At 39.6% G+C, this 15,610-nt stretch overlaps 1 protein-coding gene across 4 annotated transcripts in view; it reads right to left on the bottom strand.

Moving 5' to 3' along the window:
• The window catches only part of si:ch211-1i11.3 (mitogen-activated protein kinase kinase kinase 5), a 43,531-nt gene that overhangs the window by 646 nt on the left and 27,275 nt on the right, over positions 1-15,610 (bottom strand). For all 4 annotated transcript variants that reach the window (XM_037785622.1, XM_037785621.1, XM_037785624.1 and 1 more), the window contains 18 exons: positions 15,321-15,425; positions 14,887-14,936; positions 14,237-14,332; positions 12,798-12,882; positions 12,303-12,436; positions 10,998-11,125; positions 9,364-9,500; positions 9,129-9,234; positions 8,812-8,969; positions 7,508-7,709; positions 7,045-7,213; positions 5,824-5,989; positions 3,788-3,973; positions 2,858-2,963; positions 2,509-2,755; positions 2,156-2,268; positions 248-345; positions 67-143 (listed from right to left, as the gene is read on the bottom strand). In XM_037785622.1, the coding sequence (XP_037641550.1) occupies positions 67-143; positions 248-345; positions 2,156-2,268; positions 2,509-2,755; positions 2,858-2,963; positions 3,788-3,973; positions 5,824-5,989; positions 7,045-7,213; positions 7,508-7,709; positions 8,812-8,969; positions 9,129-9,234; positions 9,364-9,500; positions 10,998-11,125; positions 12,303-12,436; positions 12,798-12,882; positions 14,237-14,332; positions 14,887-14,936; positions 15,321-15,425 (2,363 nt within the window). The remainder of the gene's footprint in view (positions 1-66; positions 144-247; positions 346-2,155; positions 2,269-2,508; positions 2,756-2,857; positions 2,964-3,787; positions 3,974-5,823; positions 5,990-7,044; positions 7,214-7,507; positions 7,710-8,811; positions 8,970-9,128; positions 9,235-9,363; positions 9,501-10,997; positions 11,126-12,302; positions 12,437-12,797; positions 12,883-14,236; positions 14,333-14,886; positions 14,937-15,320; positions 15,426-15,610) is intronic.

The raw sequence follows: 15,610 nt of genomic DNA, 5'->3' as shown, positions 1-15,610 counted from the left end.
GCGATCTCCCCTCTCATGTTTCTGCATGGACAGATGGTGTGAGGGTGATGTGTGGAGGCAGCTCACCTTATTCCAGAGTACATCAAGTCATCCCTAGAGGCCATGTAGAAGAGGCAGTCCAAGGTGAACTCATGAGAGAGCAACTAGAAAACAGGATCACACAGGTTTGGATTAACGGCGGATAGATGAGTAATACCAAAAAAGCCTGCGGCAGGAGTAGCAAAACAAAGAAAAAGGCAGAGTTTACCTTGTTGATAGTGTCTTGATCTACAGGGACAGACTTGAGCCAGTGCACCAAAGCCTTCACTTCTGGATTAGAGTCTTTCTGTGTAGCCACTTCACCATCTATAATACAACAGCGATTACAAGCATTCAGACTGGCTCGTGCAAATTGCGCGCATACTGTATCTCGTGGTGTTAACGTTACACACAACAAAAGCACTTATCGTGTTTCTGCAGGCAAACTGAATAATCATTATCCAAACTGAAAAGTCAAGTTGGAGCACATTAGCTGAGGATCTACGCCTGTGACAAGAACCAGTCAGGCAGAAATCCAAAGCCTGAAGCTGAGGCGTGGTGGGGATTGACTGGTTTCAAGTGTTAGGAAACGTTGATGAGAATCACTGAGTGTATTGATAATCCAAAAAAGGGCTTGGTCCCTTGATGCAATACTAGTCATGCTGCAGCTTGTGCGGTTAATCATCGGACTATCGGCTGAGCTTTTACCAACTCTTAGATGATGGCTCACTCCGCACGTGATTCTACTTTCGATGCATGAAGTTGCAATACTATCTATCAACTTGTATTGAATATCCTCCATTTTAATTTGGTATATTTTCTTTACCAGATATTACAAAACGGGAGAATCATAAACAGACTTCACCTGGATTAGCTATTACATTACACATTCAATATTTATTCCAGCACTCTTTTCACTTTTACAGAAACACTTGACTTGTATATAGACATTGTATTTTGTTGTTCATTGCTTTTTATATATATTTATATACTCATCTATTTCACAGATTTGAACAATAGTTAAAGGCTTATGTTTACCTATCTTTGTTCAGCTATTTATCAGCAGTGACAGCGACGCTGGTATTGTTTTCACCTTGTGAGTCTTTGTGTGTGTCATCATGGTAAAATGTGGTCCTGGAGACACCTACTGTAGCGGGAACTACCACAGAAGAGGTTTTGAATATTTTGTCTGGTGTTTATAGGACTGTCTGGACAGATGTCACCGCTATAGCGTCGCAACCGTAAGTAGGGGGTATAGAAAGTGGGGCCTCTGACCCGATTAGGCGTTGCGACTGGTGTGATCCCATCGCAAGATGGTCTCTAGTTTGTTCGTCTTTTAAGCTTTATGTCTATTCTATCTATCTTCTGGGAAATTGTTCTTGGAACTGTGTGGGTATGTACACATACTTGGCCAATAAAACTGATTCTGATTCAAGATATGAGATATTGAGTGGACATATTCCCAATTGCAGTCTTTTTAGTATAAAATTCCCTATCAGTGTTTCCCTGGGCAGTGTTCCCTTCATAGATATATAGATGTTTTATATCCTTGCTGAACCACAGTGGAGGGATACATCCTATTTATACATTTCCAGGACAAAACACTGGCAACTAAAGACCATCTTGTGATGGGATCACATCAGCTGCAACGCCAAATCAGGCCAGAAGTGTAAAGTGTGTGTGTGTGGGGGGGTAGTGGTGGTTCCCACTACAGTAGGTGTCTCCAGGACCACATTTTGCCATGATGACTCACACACAGACTCACAAGGTGGAAACAATACCAGTATCGCTGTCACGGCTGGTAATTACGGTCTATTACCACACGCGACAGCGACGCTTGTATTATTACATGTGACTATCAAATCAAAGATGCCGACTTGTTTTGGCTACCTCAGGCTGCTCCAGCCTCATATTAGATTTGGCTAAACTTAAGAATGCGTTTTTGGTCAGAACGAGGAGGACTGTGGATTTTTCCTACAATGTAGTTGCACTACCTCCTCTCCTTGACCCGTAACTCTCTCAACAGACATAATGACACACGAATCTTATGTGAAGTTAAACCTGCAAATTTGTTACACAATCAAACTCAAAATCAAACTTGTGCCATCTACATGGATGGAAAAAACTGTGAGGTTACCTTCAGTGACTGTTGCTTTCCTCAGTGCATCTATCTGCTCCTGTTTCCTCTGGACAGAGTTCCTCAGTAGCTGCTGATACTCTCTCTCCTTATCATTTAGCTGACTCAGCAGTCTGAAACACAAACATCCATCATTACTCAGCAGAAAGCGGGCAACTCAAAAATCGTATTAATCACTGTGTAGTGCCTAACAGAGATGCCAGTGTTGGAGGTGGTTGAATTATGTCAGTTTATGTATCCTTGGACAATAAACACTTCACAGACATGACAATAATGCAAACGGCTGTTCTCTAAAATGTAGCACTCATCCTGAACATGAAAGCTTCACGATACAGAAAACAACTAAATGCTACCTGCTGGTCTCTAGTCGTAGGTCTCTCAGATTCTCACTGAGGGGACAGTTGCTTTTGAGGATGAGCTCTGTAGGGGAGTCTGGGCTCGCTGTAGGCGGGATCCCATTTATGGATGCTGTCTGCTGCCCGTCCGCTGTCGCAAACGGATGGTCAGGGACGAAAACTACAGGGGTGTCTGGGTCAGCAAACTGCTCCTCAGCAGTGCTGTCCTCTGTCTCAAATGAGGACTGGAGCTGGAGCTTCAGCTCTGAGAGGAGGGTGGTGGGGTAGAATGGAAGAAGCATAGATAATAAATAAACAACAGGAATCCCAAACTACTGAATGTATACAGTATAAAATGACACTCTACCTGGTAGGAGCACAGTGATGGCGTCTTGTACTGCCTGTCTCAGCAGATTGTCCAGAGCAAACATCCAGTGAGGTTTCACTTGCTGTTGCCTCAACACCTTCTTCACCTGCACACGCAGTAGATAGTTTAGCATGATTGAAATCTCACTAAGCCTGTAGCTGACAGCAGCGTAAACATAGATATAAAACATCACTTGTTGTCAGCTTACCTCCAGTCTTTACACAATTTCCTTTCTTAAAAGCAAATAAAAATAATCTATGTCTGTATCTATGGTATTAACCATTTAACAAAACTATCAATTAAAACAACTCCTCATTTACAGTTAGCAAGGCTCTTCAACCTCTCCTCTCAGCATCAAAACAAACCTCATTCCGGTTCACCGGGAAAAACAACAAAACAGGAAGTGACTAATTGTAACAGCCTGCCTTTAATATAGCCTGTAATAGGCCATAAGACTCTATCTATTTAGGATAAAAGATATTGCTTAATGTAGTATATTAGCCATTCAGAATACCAAAGACAGTTCTTACATATTAAGTTCAGGCAGAATTGAAAAAAATAAAATTATTGGCTGCAATATAAATGCCCAATTATGACATTATCTTCATGATTGAAAGCATGATTAGCTATAGTAATCAAAATTTGACCAAAATCTTTGTTATTTGGTTCATTTTAGACAGACACAGCTGTCTTACACTCAGTACTTGGAATAAAAAACAGTATTGGTGTATTGGTAGACAAATACAAGGATTATAAGGACAACATTTTCACCATAGTTTCCAATTACCACAAGTTTAAAACTGGACCCAGGTAAGATGGTCGACATATGGTTTCATCCCCGGCAAGTCATTGGAACAACGTCACATTTACTGGTTTATATCTGAGTGTAATCACCAGGAGAGTCTGTGTGTAGACTCTGAAGTCACTTACTGCATCTTGGAAGCTGAACAGCACTGCCTGCAGGCTGTTGAGTGATACTGCGGCAGTGAGCAGTGTGGCTCGGAGTTGCTGCAGGCTGCTGGTCAGCTGCTTCCTGTCCGGGGAGCGGATGTTGTCTCGCAGGCAGCTAATGAGCTCAGTGATGTGGTCTGCAGTTATCGATGATCCCTCACCATGCTTTTAAGAGAGAAAAAAAGAGTGGATACATGTGGATACAGTACTTCTACATGCCCCTTAATAACTTATGTCCTGCAAAAGAGTCTTTTTAACATTTTAACATTTTAAATAATGTTTTATTTTTAAGTTTAATGTTGTGCTGTTGGCACAACTGACAGCCGTAACCATCATGAAATAACTGCAGTTCCTGTTTTTTGAGCCAGAGAGCAGCAAAACGCGTTTTTAAATTCCAGTTGAAGTTATTTTTTATTTAATTTTTTTTTTTTTTCTGTTTTCCATTTTTATTTTATTTCCTTTTTTTTTTTTTCTATTTTCCATTTTTTCTATATTTTTATTTTTTATTTATTTTTATTTATTATTTTTTTTATTTTAACATTTTTAATGTTTTATTTTGAATTTTTAAGTTTAATGTTGTGCTGTTGGCACAACTGACAGCCGTAACCATCATGAAATAACTGCAGTTCCTGTCTTTTGAGCCAGAGAACAGCAAAACGCGTTTTTAAATTCAACTTGAAGTTATTTTTTATTTCATTTATTTATTTTTTTCTATTTTCAATTATTTATTTTTTTTCAATTTTCAATTTATTTATTTATTTATTTTTCTGTTTTCCATTTTAATTTTTTTTAAATTTTAAATTTTCACATTTTTAATAATGTTTTATTTTGAATTTTTAAGTTTAATGATGTGTTGTTGGCACAACTGACAGCCGTAACCATCATGAAATAACTGCAGTTCCTGTCTTTTGTGCCAGAGAGCAGTAAAACACGTTTTTAAATTCCAGTTGAAGTTATTTTTTATTTAAAAAATTTTTTCTACTTTTTTTTTCTATTTTCCTTTTTTTAAATTTTCTATTTTTTATTTATTTTTATTTTTTTAGATTTTCCTTTTTTAAATTTTTTAAATTTTTCATTTTTTTTTACATTTTTAATAATGTTTTATTTTAAATTTTTAAGTTTAATGATGTGTTGTTGGCACAACTGACAGTAGTTTTTTTTTTATATACACTATACTTTTTTACTTAAACCTGCTTTATAACAAAAAACATGAAAATCTCACTTTTTACAATATGGGTCCTGTAAAGACTTACCTATTATCTCCTACATTTTTGTAAAATCTTGCATCACACAAAGAAAAAATCTATAATTCTAGGCTACTGTTTGACATGAAATAAATTGGGGAGAAACCGCCAAAGGTTACATTTTTTTGGCTGTACTTGTTCTGGGGGAAATGCCTCCATGCATAAAACATAAAAGCTTTTAAGTGGGTAAACAAATGCCAAACCCAGTGTAAAATTAAATGGAAAAGCCCTTAGGCTCTAGATTATTAACTTGCAAGCCAACTTTAATATTAACTTTGCACTCACTGCAGACAGTCATGCCATGCCGCTTTTGGATCACACGGAGGTTCATATTTTTGGGTTTTGGCAATGCCAACAGCGCAACAACATGTCTGGACAATTTGTGAAATATCTAACTAGGAGGAGATCCAGACATTCAGGGCTTATTATGTAGACACAATGTCTTTGCCTATTAGTTAGGGCTTTGCTGATACTGATAAACAGCATATGTGGAATGTAAAAACAATAGTCAATAGTCAATACTTATTGGTGAACCTGTTTAACTCAAGAATTATTCTGCTATTTGTCTTCTGAATCTGTCTGGAAATTGTTTATTTAATTGTTTATACCTGAATTTAAAAGCGTAACCAGAGACAGAGGCTGCAAATTAGCTTTAGTTAGATGCTTTATGTTTGAGAGACAATTCTACACAGTGTATATGTTATGTAGGAAGCCATGCAGTTACTATATTTCACAATGTTTTGACCTGTGTTGTGACTTTTCTTCACCCACCTGAGGCACAGACTCCTGTATGTTAGAGACGACGAGGTGGATGTAGTCGGTGAGGACTCGATGCAGTGTGGCTCTCCTTTCACTGTCCTTTCTCAGCATAAAAAGACCAACGCTCTCATCTGTTAAGGCTGGACTGCTCATGCCTGATGCAGAGTCCTCTGGTATTCTGGACAGTAGGGGGCAATAAAGAGATCAATCACACCAGATCAACAGACAAAGATAAAAAACAAGTAATGTAGAGAAAGTCATTCCATCTCCCCTCTGAGAGGCGTTACAGAGCACTGAACGCTAAAACAACCAGACACAAGAACAGTTTCCTCTCTCAGGCCGTCACTGTGATGAACACTTAATCAGTCATAACCCCCATGTATATCCGTTCGGTATTTATTTCTTTACACTATTTGTATGGTTTACACTTAAAGACCGCTTGACTTGTATATAGACATTTTAAATGTATTGTTATTTTATTGTTGGTCATTGGTGCTTTATATATATATATATATATATATATATATATATATATTTATAAAATATTTATATTAGGTCTGTCAAAGTTAACGTGATAATGCGTTAATGCAAATTTGTTTTAACACCACTAATTTCTTTAACGCATTAACGCAACTTGCAGGTTTAGTTTTAAAGCTGAGAGTGAAGATACTGGCATCACATGAAACTAAAAAACCGAAGGAATCCATTGGTACCAACTTTGTCATACTAGCTTGACGCAAAGGAGGTTAATAACGCTCCAAACACTACATTTTGGCGAAGAAAAACTGGCATGGCCATTTTCAAAGGGGTTCCTTGACCTCTGACCTCAAGATATGTGAATGAAAATGGGTTCTATGGGTACCCACGAGTCTCCCCTTTACAGACATGCCCACTTTATGATAATCACATGCAGTTTTACAAGTCAGCACACTGACACACTGACACACTGACAGCTGTTGTTGGATCTCCCTCTGAGATACATTTCCCAACGAAAAAGATGTAAGGATTTGGATACCTATAATTCATTGTGTAAGTAAAACATGGTTGTCTGTAGACTGTGGCATTTGGTACAGTAGCATGATACCCGTTTTATGCCAAAACAGGATGTAACCTCAAAAGACTATCTGACTGAAACCTCAGTGTGGTTTGCCACTGATGTAAGATCCTGTAGAACCATTACTGAAGCAGAAATTAAAAGGTTTTTATTCTCTGTTGAGCAATAATCTAACTCACGGCAGGAAGCTTCCGGTGTTCGGTGGGCTGTCTGAGATTTCATCCTCTATGATGGTTTTCTGGTGCCTCCTGAGGTCCAGGGAACAGGACAGGTCGATCGAACCCTCGAACGAATCAGTGTCCTCCACAAGGATGGAGATGGGCACAGACAAGCTGCGTTGGTAGTCAGCTGCAAAACCCGGCAAGATTGTGGTTAGATAAGAGTGAGTGTTCAAAACCTCTGACATTTACCCGGTTTCATAACAACGCTTACCACACGAGTGTCATGACAGGTGCAATAACAACAAAAGAAATGTGACAGCAGAAGAAGAAAGAATACAAGAGAAATGTGATGCAACTAAATCATAGAGGATGTTGTGATGGAAACAGAACGCTATTTACAAAGACTCGCTGATGAAAAACTGACAACATATGTGTGAGAAAGGAGAGCAGTGTGTGAATTTGAAGTGTACTGAAGCCTCACCAGAAGAAAGGTAGTCTTTGGTTTCTGATTCCTGCGGAACCCTGATCTTCTTCCTGGGGGACGACCTGAGGAAGGTGTCCTTCAGCAGGTCTGTGGCTGTGGCTCTGTCGTCGGGGTCCGGCACGAAACAGTTCATGATGAAGACCTTTGCCGTGTCCGACATGCACTCTGGAACCTTGGGGTGGATCTTAAACATCCCCACCTTGATGGGATTGTTTAAAGGAAAATGTTTATGTTAATTTAAAACAACTTTACTTTGAGATTGTGTGTTTTAAAAAAGAGAAAAGCCAGAAGGTGTTCAACAAGATACAGCCATGCCAGTGGCTCTGTGAGGCTGTACTGATGTTGTGTTCATGTTATATGGTAACATCTGACTTGTAAACAGCACTGACGTTAACATCCAAGTCAATCTATGTCCCTGCGGTCTAGGACAAACCAAACGACCCCTTAAACAACAAAAATCTGAGCACAAAACTGCAATCCCCACAGGCAATATGGATTATGCAATTGCAAAACATTATGCTGAAGCAAACCACGGTTCACCCTCTTCATTAAAATTCTGTGGGATTGAAAGAGTCATGATGCCCACTGGAGGAGGTGATATGTTAAAGAAACTGGCCCAGAGGGAAATGTTTTGGATATACACACTGAACACTATGACACCAAATGGACTGAATGATGATTTCAGCTTAAAATGCTTTTTAGATTAGAACTATTTGTAGTCTTCTGCAACCTACAGACTACGGAGGTGACCACTGACCACTTTGTGATACTGGATCATCCGTAAGACTAGCCTGTAACTAAAAATGAATGAGGTTTATTCAAGTGTCCCCCTATTGCCATCTAGTGTACGGTCTTAATAGTAAACCAATAATGGCCAGGAACAGTGTTTTGTGGAGCTCAACACATTGTACCTAATGGGGGTTCGATCAGATTTAACTATAGGCTATGCCTGTGATTGGTCCCTGTATCTAGAGCCATGTGATAAGAGAAGTGATTGGTTCCCAAATAATTGGATCCAACTCCTAGCTGTGTGTTAACTGTGTGTTAATGTCTATTGTGATGTAAGCCAATTAAACAAGTGTAATGTTAGTATTTTATCCTCCTTGATCTTGAAATCTGGGATGTGCTACCCTCTGTCATTTTTACCATTAAATAGTTATTAAGCTATTTCAGTCCAAACCCATAAAGAGTGACTTTTATGATTTTTACTCACTAAAATGTAGAACTTTCTTTTTATGAAAACACCACAATTTGCATGTATCAACATCCATCGACCTAAAATACAGCTTTCCCTTATTTACCTTGAACATGGCTGCCTGAGGACTTCCCAGCTCATGGAAGGGTGTTTTGCCTGTTGCCATTTCTATAATAGTGCACCCGAGGGACCAGATATCAGCCGGCTTCCCATAACCCCGAGGCCCTTGGTCTATAATCTCTGGGGCCATGTACTGGAGAGTCCCTATTGGAAAAATAATCATAAAAGTGATTAAAATGCAACTACTACAATCGGTTCACAGATAAAACAAAACAAAACAGTATATTCTTATAATGTGGTCTGTAAATGTATCAACGTGTGAAACAAGACAGTCATAAATGTCATAAATAAACAGTATCTTACCAGCAAACGTCTCAGTACAGGGGTTGATCCCTGCTAATCGTTTGGAGGTTCCGAAGTCCGAGATCTTTAACACTCCACTGTAAGTGTTGATCAATACGTTGTCACCCTGCAGCAAAGACAGATTACCCACATTAAGATGTTTCACAAACACTACAAACGTATACCATAAAGCTAGGATGAAAGTAGAATAATTATTTGCCATTTGTCCCCCAGAGTCCCAGTTCGCTCCGCTCACCTTAATGTCTCTGTGGACTATCTGGTTGTCATGAAGGTACTTGAGCCCCTCGAGGATCTGCTTGGTGTAGAAGATGATGGTGGCCTCGTTGTCTTTCAGGGGACCCCATTTGGAGCGCAGGAGAGATGACAAACTTCCTATATGCAGTAAATGTCAAATTATAAAATTGTATTTTTCATTTCAAATTCTCATTTTTAAAAAAAGGTGCGGTTTGCAGGATTTGGCGCCATCTAGCGCTGAGGTTGCAGATTGCAACCCACTGAAACTTCTCCAGTGTATCAAGCGTGTAGGAAAACTACGGTGGCTATCTAGAGCCAGTGTTTGGTTTGTCTTATATTACATTTCTGCCAATAGATCCCCCGAAATGCTACACACTGCTCCTTTAAGAACAGAATCCTGCTGTGCAAATGTAATTTCTCACATATTCATGAAGACAGAGATGACAACAAAACACAATTTCTACTGTTTTAGTCAAACTGTAAAATGCAATTCTCTGTTTTTTTGTTGAAACTAAGTAATTTCTCAGCTACCTGTGTCAATATCAAACCAAGCTATGGATTGGAATTGTTCCCATATCTTCAGATGTTTTTCTAATCGCCATTGTCTCAAGAGATTTTTTTTCAATGAACAGGATGTTGCAACCACCCAGTTTCTTGAAACTAACTTCCAGTATATGTTACACAATCACACATCCACTGTCAAATCTGAGCACAAGACAGACGGTCACTTCCTTGATGCTTAGTAAAGGCATCATCCTGTAACAATGCCAAACAACAACTAAGGAAATGCTGACTTGAAAAGCCGCCAGAGGCAAGGCTTCCTCGTGTCGGCACTCCCAAGGAGGTCAGGCATGACTTCTTCTGAAGTTTGTTTTTATTGCAGTGAAAGTTCCAAAGAACATTTTTTTATTGTGACCTAATACTAATTTGCCAATGTATAACTGTTAGTTTGTAGATTACAGGAAAACAGGGTGCAACACTGAAGTACGGGCGTAAAATAAAAGTGAAAAGGCGTCAGTAATTGCATAAGCAGATATGACTGCATAAAAATAAAACAGAATTGAAACTATCAGACTGTGTAAAGTTGGTCTACAAGATTTAATCTAATTTGCACACCCTCAGACAATTCTAGACACGTTCCTGTTTTTGAACGAAATGTTTTTAAGTCTTATACAGCATATTATTTTGAAAAGTTAAACAATGTTTAATAACTTATTTTATGTATTTTATAGCCAGTTCACGAGAAAAGAGTCCATATGAACGCGACCCTCTCTGTGGTATTCACAACCTCCTAAGTGGAAAGTTTTCTGAAAGCTCCGAGTTCACGAGTTGGGACGTGTTTGTTGACGTTTTCAGAAATGGCGGGGGCCATGGAAGTTAATTTTTTGGTGCATAATAAGTGAATATATCCTAACTAGCCGTAGATTGTTTTTCTTCATAATTTTATAATATGTCTGAGGAAAATGTTGATATTCCCAACACCCTCATCATCTTGTGTACACGACTTCCAGTGTTGTAAACACAAGCTCACGAGTTTCATTTGAAGTCACAATATGTCCGCCAACTAATGGACAGTTGCCCTCTACTGCTCTTTGAAGCTAAAAGTATTTGAAGTTTGAGTTTTAAGATTCATACCTCCAGGTACTTCCTCCATGAAGATCTTGATGAATCCATCCTGACTGACGGAGCCCAGGTACTGGACAATATTTCTGTGTTTTAGCCTCTTGTGCAGACCTATCTCCTCATGGAGGGGCTGGGAGTACCTGAGAGAGACAGAGGAATACAAAAGTGTGACAGTGAGGTTTTCCTAACTACACAATGTCAACAACGCAACATCCCATATGATAGTTAATTGTTTTAAAACATGCAGAAATCATGTTGGATGGAGAAAGAAACACAGACACTCAGTGTGGCGGACTAAAGAAATAATAGGGGCACCAGCACGCAGAAAGTTTTCAAGCATGTAGGCTGGTCAACCTATATGTCACTGCATCACGTTTTCTCCATTTAAGGCACCCATTAGTGCACTGCATCTCCTTTTCTCTACTGGAAGGGCATCTTAGAGGACAATTTATCATGTTTTCTCCACTGGAAGGGCACCCTAGAGGGCACTTTATCACATTTTCTCCACTGGAAGGGCACCCTAAAGGGCAATTTTTCATGTCCACCAGTGTATATATACTGTATATACTGTACAAACAAAATCTACACACTGTAATTGCAGGATAAAACACTAAATATGCCAAACTGGGTGTCTCCAAACCTCAGAATTCCAAATAAACCAGTTTATTATTGGTCAGAAAGAACATGAAAAAGTATGTGAGACAACTAAAAGTCAAATAATGTTTTTCACAAAACCTCCATTAGTGATTGGCTGGTATAAAACAATGTAGCGGGGTCGAACAATGATCAGGTTTGCATTTTAAGTAAATAAATGGTCATGGGGAGTTTAAAGCTTTACACGTTATGTCTCATGACAGCTGTTATTGCACCACACTAAAGTGTTTTTTCTCTCTCTCTCTTTGACACTTCAGTTAACAGGATCTTCCCTATTTTGTTGGATCTGGATCATCCCAAATACAAGCATAAATACTGTGCAGTGTCTTGGACACAACAAATGCTTAAAAAGTGATTTATACATCACATTTCCTTTGATGGAGTCCATTATTTCCACATGACACTGCCGTGCAGGCTGAAGCTCTTTGTGCAGATTATAGAGTAACAAACAAAGAATGAAAAGTCTAACCACTCATCAATCTCACTCAAGATTCCTAAAGAGCACTGGGGATCCAGAGCATGCCAGTAAGTAGTATCTCTGCCAAATTATTTCCCATTAAGGTTATCATGAGAGAAGCTATTCTTGTGAGAAACAGTGCAGCCTAGTGTTTCCCAGAAAGGGATGACTCTGAAGGAAAAACAGTGGGTGTTGGTTTCTCATACGTTCTGTCCTTCTCGGGAATTTCCTTGATGGCGATGCGTACTTGGTTGCTCAGGTCCCTCCCAGCATACACCACGCCATACGTCCCTTTACCCAGAATCACCTTGTCGCGATTCTCATTGGTCTCATAGATGTACTGTGGAGAGAAATGAAGACAGCATGAATCAGAACTTATGAGCGTCAGAGGAATTGTGAGGAATTTCACAAGCAGAAGAGAGGAACATGAAGAGAACAGATGTTTCATTCAGAGACTTCTCAGTCAACAACGTGTAGGATTGTGAGAACAAAAACAAAATTAAAAATGAATATTTCTTTATATAAAGAGATACTACACAGAATGCCAAATTACATGGAAAACATGACACTATGTTAAGGGAATGTTTTTCTTGTTGAAAATTATTATTTCCACCCAGCAACCGCAGTTGTTTTCCACTTGTTGAGGCAAGTGAGACCTAAAATAGAGCACTGCGTCAGAGGAATGGAGGATTGTGACTGACCTCTAGTATTCCCTCAGCTAGATGGTTCAGGTCCTGGGTAGGGTGTTCGGCCTGCTGAAGCAGAGAGTTTACCAGCTCGCAGAAACTAGTGAGAGAACAGTGTGAGGAGACATTAATGTAGATGAGAATATGGGCTTAATGGGGCATGGTATCACCAGAAGTAAAAAGCTAACGTTAAGCTATAAACAAACTACAAAACGGTCGCGTGAGAGCTAGTAAACACAACGAGGCTGTAAAGGAGGACGAGTCGGCGTGATGACGTTTAGTATTCTCATTTAGCCACTTGTTAGCAATCGACTTTTTTAAGACACGTAAAGGCTTCAAAACTCACAAGTGGCATATCTATTGATGTATTTTATGTTGTAGAATGAAACGTTAAACTCTCTTCAGCTTGTGTTAAACACAGACCTTATTTTTGGGGCACAAGAGGTTAGAAGGAAATGTCATTTATTGTGATTTGGGTCAACTGACTATTTAAGTCAGAGTGAAAAAAATATGTCCTAGGGCAATTTCACAGAGGGCAATACAGGAAATATGACTCATACAATGTGATAACATGACACTCATTTCTTCATGCCACCGACTAGACAGTCTGAAAAGCTAGTTTGCCTACTTGCCTAACATCTGATATCTTCCTGCACCCTGTAATGATGCTCTGTTTAGCTGGGTTTCCACCAAAAGTTTCAAGGACTTTTTAGTCCCTGGAACTACTTTTCAAGGATCTAAACGGTTCCTTCAGCACCACTGTTGTCTGCGTTTCCAGCACGGTCTAAAGACCTGCGAAGATTACGCAAATTAGTCCGCTGACGTATGAAAAAGCAACATGACATGGGGCGAGGGCTGCTGGTGATCGCAGCAGTAAACACTCTGCAGCATTCAGTTCAGAGGGCCTGCCCATTTCATGTATTAAACATGCTGTAAAAAAAGATCTCTCACTCTTTTTCTTTCTGTCTTTTTTTTTTAAATAACTCAGGTAGCCGACAGCAGAAATTTACTTATTAACATTTCAAACAAAGAGAAATGCTCTTCCCTCGTCCTAAAATACTCCTAAATCGATACTAGACTACTTCCTTGTTTTCTGAATGAAGCAGCGCAGTTGAAGCAGCACTGCGGTGTGTGTGGGTTTGACCAGTCAGCAACGGTCATCCCTGCAAACTCCACCAACGAAAGTTTGCGGTACTTTCAGAAAGTACTACCCTCTGACCAAGGCCTTTTTTGGGGGTTAAAAGGCCCCGTAAAATGTCCCCAGAAATTAATCTAGACCCTGCTCCCTGCAGTAAAAACGCAATGAGTTCCTCAGTTCCTTTAGTTTCTTAGTTCCTGGGGAAAGTTTCTATGGTGGAAACAGGGTTTTTGTCTCTATCTAGCCAGTCAGTTGGTCAATGTGCATGTCATTCCAACTGCCCCGCTGTATCTTTGCCAATGTATTAGTCACTCACCCTTTACAGTGAGGCTCAGAGGGGAAGCAGAGCTGGAAGTCATCTGAGTTGTAGTGGACATACAGGAAGCAGCTCCGCTCATCAATCTTTGAAGCACTTCAGAGGGAAAAACAACTGTAACTGTACGGTATACAGAATTCTGCTGAACATAACGATCCAAAACAGGCTGTATCTACCAACCCCTTCTCTGTTCCAGGGAACCAATGGCTAATATTTGCATTACAAAGGGTATCAGCTTTAAGTAAACAAACAGGGGGAATTGATTAATTCAGTAAATGCTGATGAGCAAGGCCGTGCACCAAAGAGAAAAGGTGTCGTCTTTTTCCAAACACAATACAATCTGATAAAGTGATAAAGCTGAGTGTTTTGGGTCTTTGCTGAAAATTGCTCAAGTGGCAAATCGGCAAACAGGACAAGGCTAAAGTACACAGAAACACTGATCAGTAGCAAGGGAATCAACAAACAGATCACAAACAACAAAGAAGCAAAACCTGAAAACATATTGACGGAATAAAATCAGAACGACAGCCAAGGTTTCCCGGACAACCTTTGTATTTTGGGTCCTCTGGCTCTGCTGCAGGCTTGAACACACCCAGAGATCAGAGCAGATATTTGAGAGATGTTAGCACATGCTGTGTACTCCATTTTACCTCACTCCCCGAATTGCAGAGGCTGGGAAAGTCCACTGGTGTAATCCTTTCTGTGGAATGAAGGACGAAGTTAAAGCACGGGATAGAGGCAGTTTGACTAATACACAGTGTGTTACACATGACAGAGCAGCTTTTATTTGCATGCAAGGATGTGCTAGAGAGAGAAAGAAAACAGTCCTGAGGTATGAAGTAAGTCATTTTTTTTCCTCACACAAACAACACACCCACACCCTCGCTCAATTAAACATTCACTGAACCATAATCAGTCTGAGAAAAGTTGGTTCTTTCTTTTATTATGCCATTTATTCTGCATTCTGCATTCTGTATGTATGGCAGGTACTCAGAAATACGTATTACATAATAAGAATACTATTAATACTTCTATTTTATAAGAAGGTAGCTCTGGGGGTGGGGGAGGCAGAGGGTCTACATACCTTTAAGGGTGTGACGTGTTTCAACTGGACAGTGCGACTTTCGTCCTCCTCGCTCACACACACAATAGCTGGTTGGAGGACTTTACTGGGCTCCAGAATGAGCACCTGAAAAGCAAAAAAATGATTTATGTGGAATGGGAGGGCAAAATTGTCTCGCTCTCTCTATTATTTCCTGACCAGATCCCTCCGTATTACAGCAGTACATGTTAACCTTAAGATTGAAATGGACAGAGCAGGGTCCCACAATTAACAGATACTAATTTCCAGAGAAGATTCATGTTTTTCTGATT

The sequence above is a fragment of the Sebastes umbrosus genome, chromosome 11 (assembly GCF_015220745.1).
Source record: "Sebastes umbrosus isolate fSebUmb1 chromosome 11, fSebUmb1.pri, whole genome shotgun sequence".
Lineage (NCBI taxonomy): Eukaryota > Metazoa > Chordata > Actinopteri > Perciformes > Sebastidae > Sebastes > Sebastes umbrosus.
Note: the sequence above shows the minus strand (reverse complement) of the source record. Positions and strands in the feature narration are given on the sequence as shown.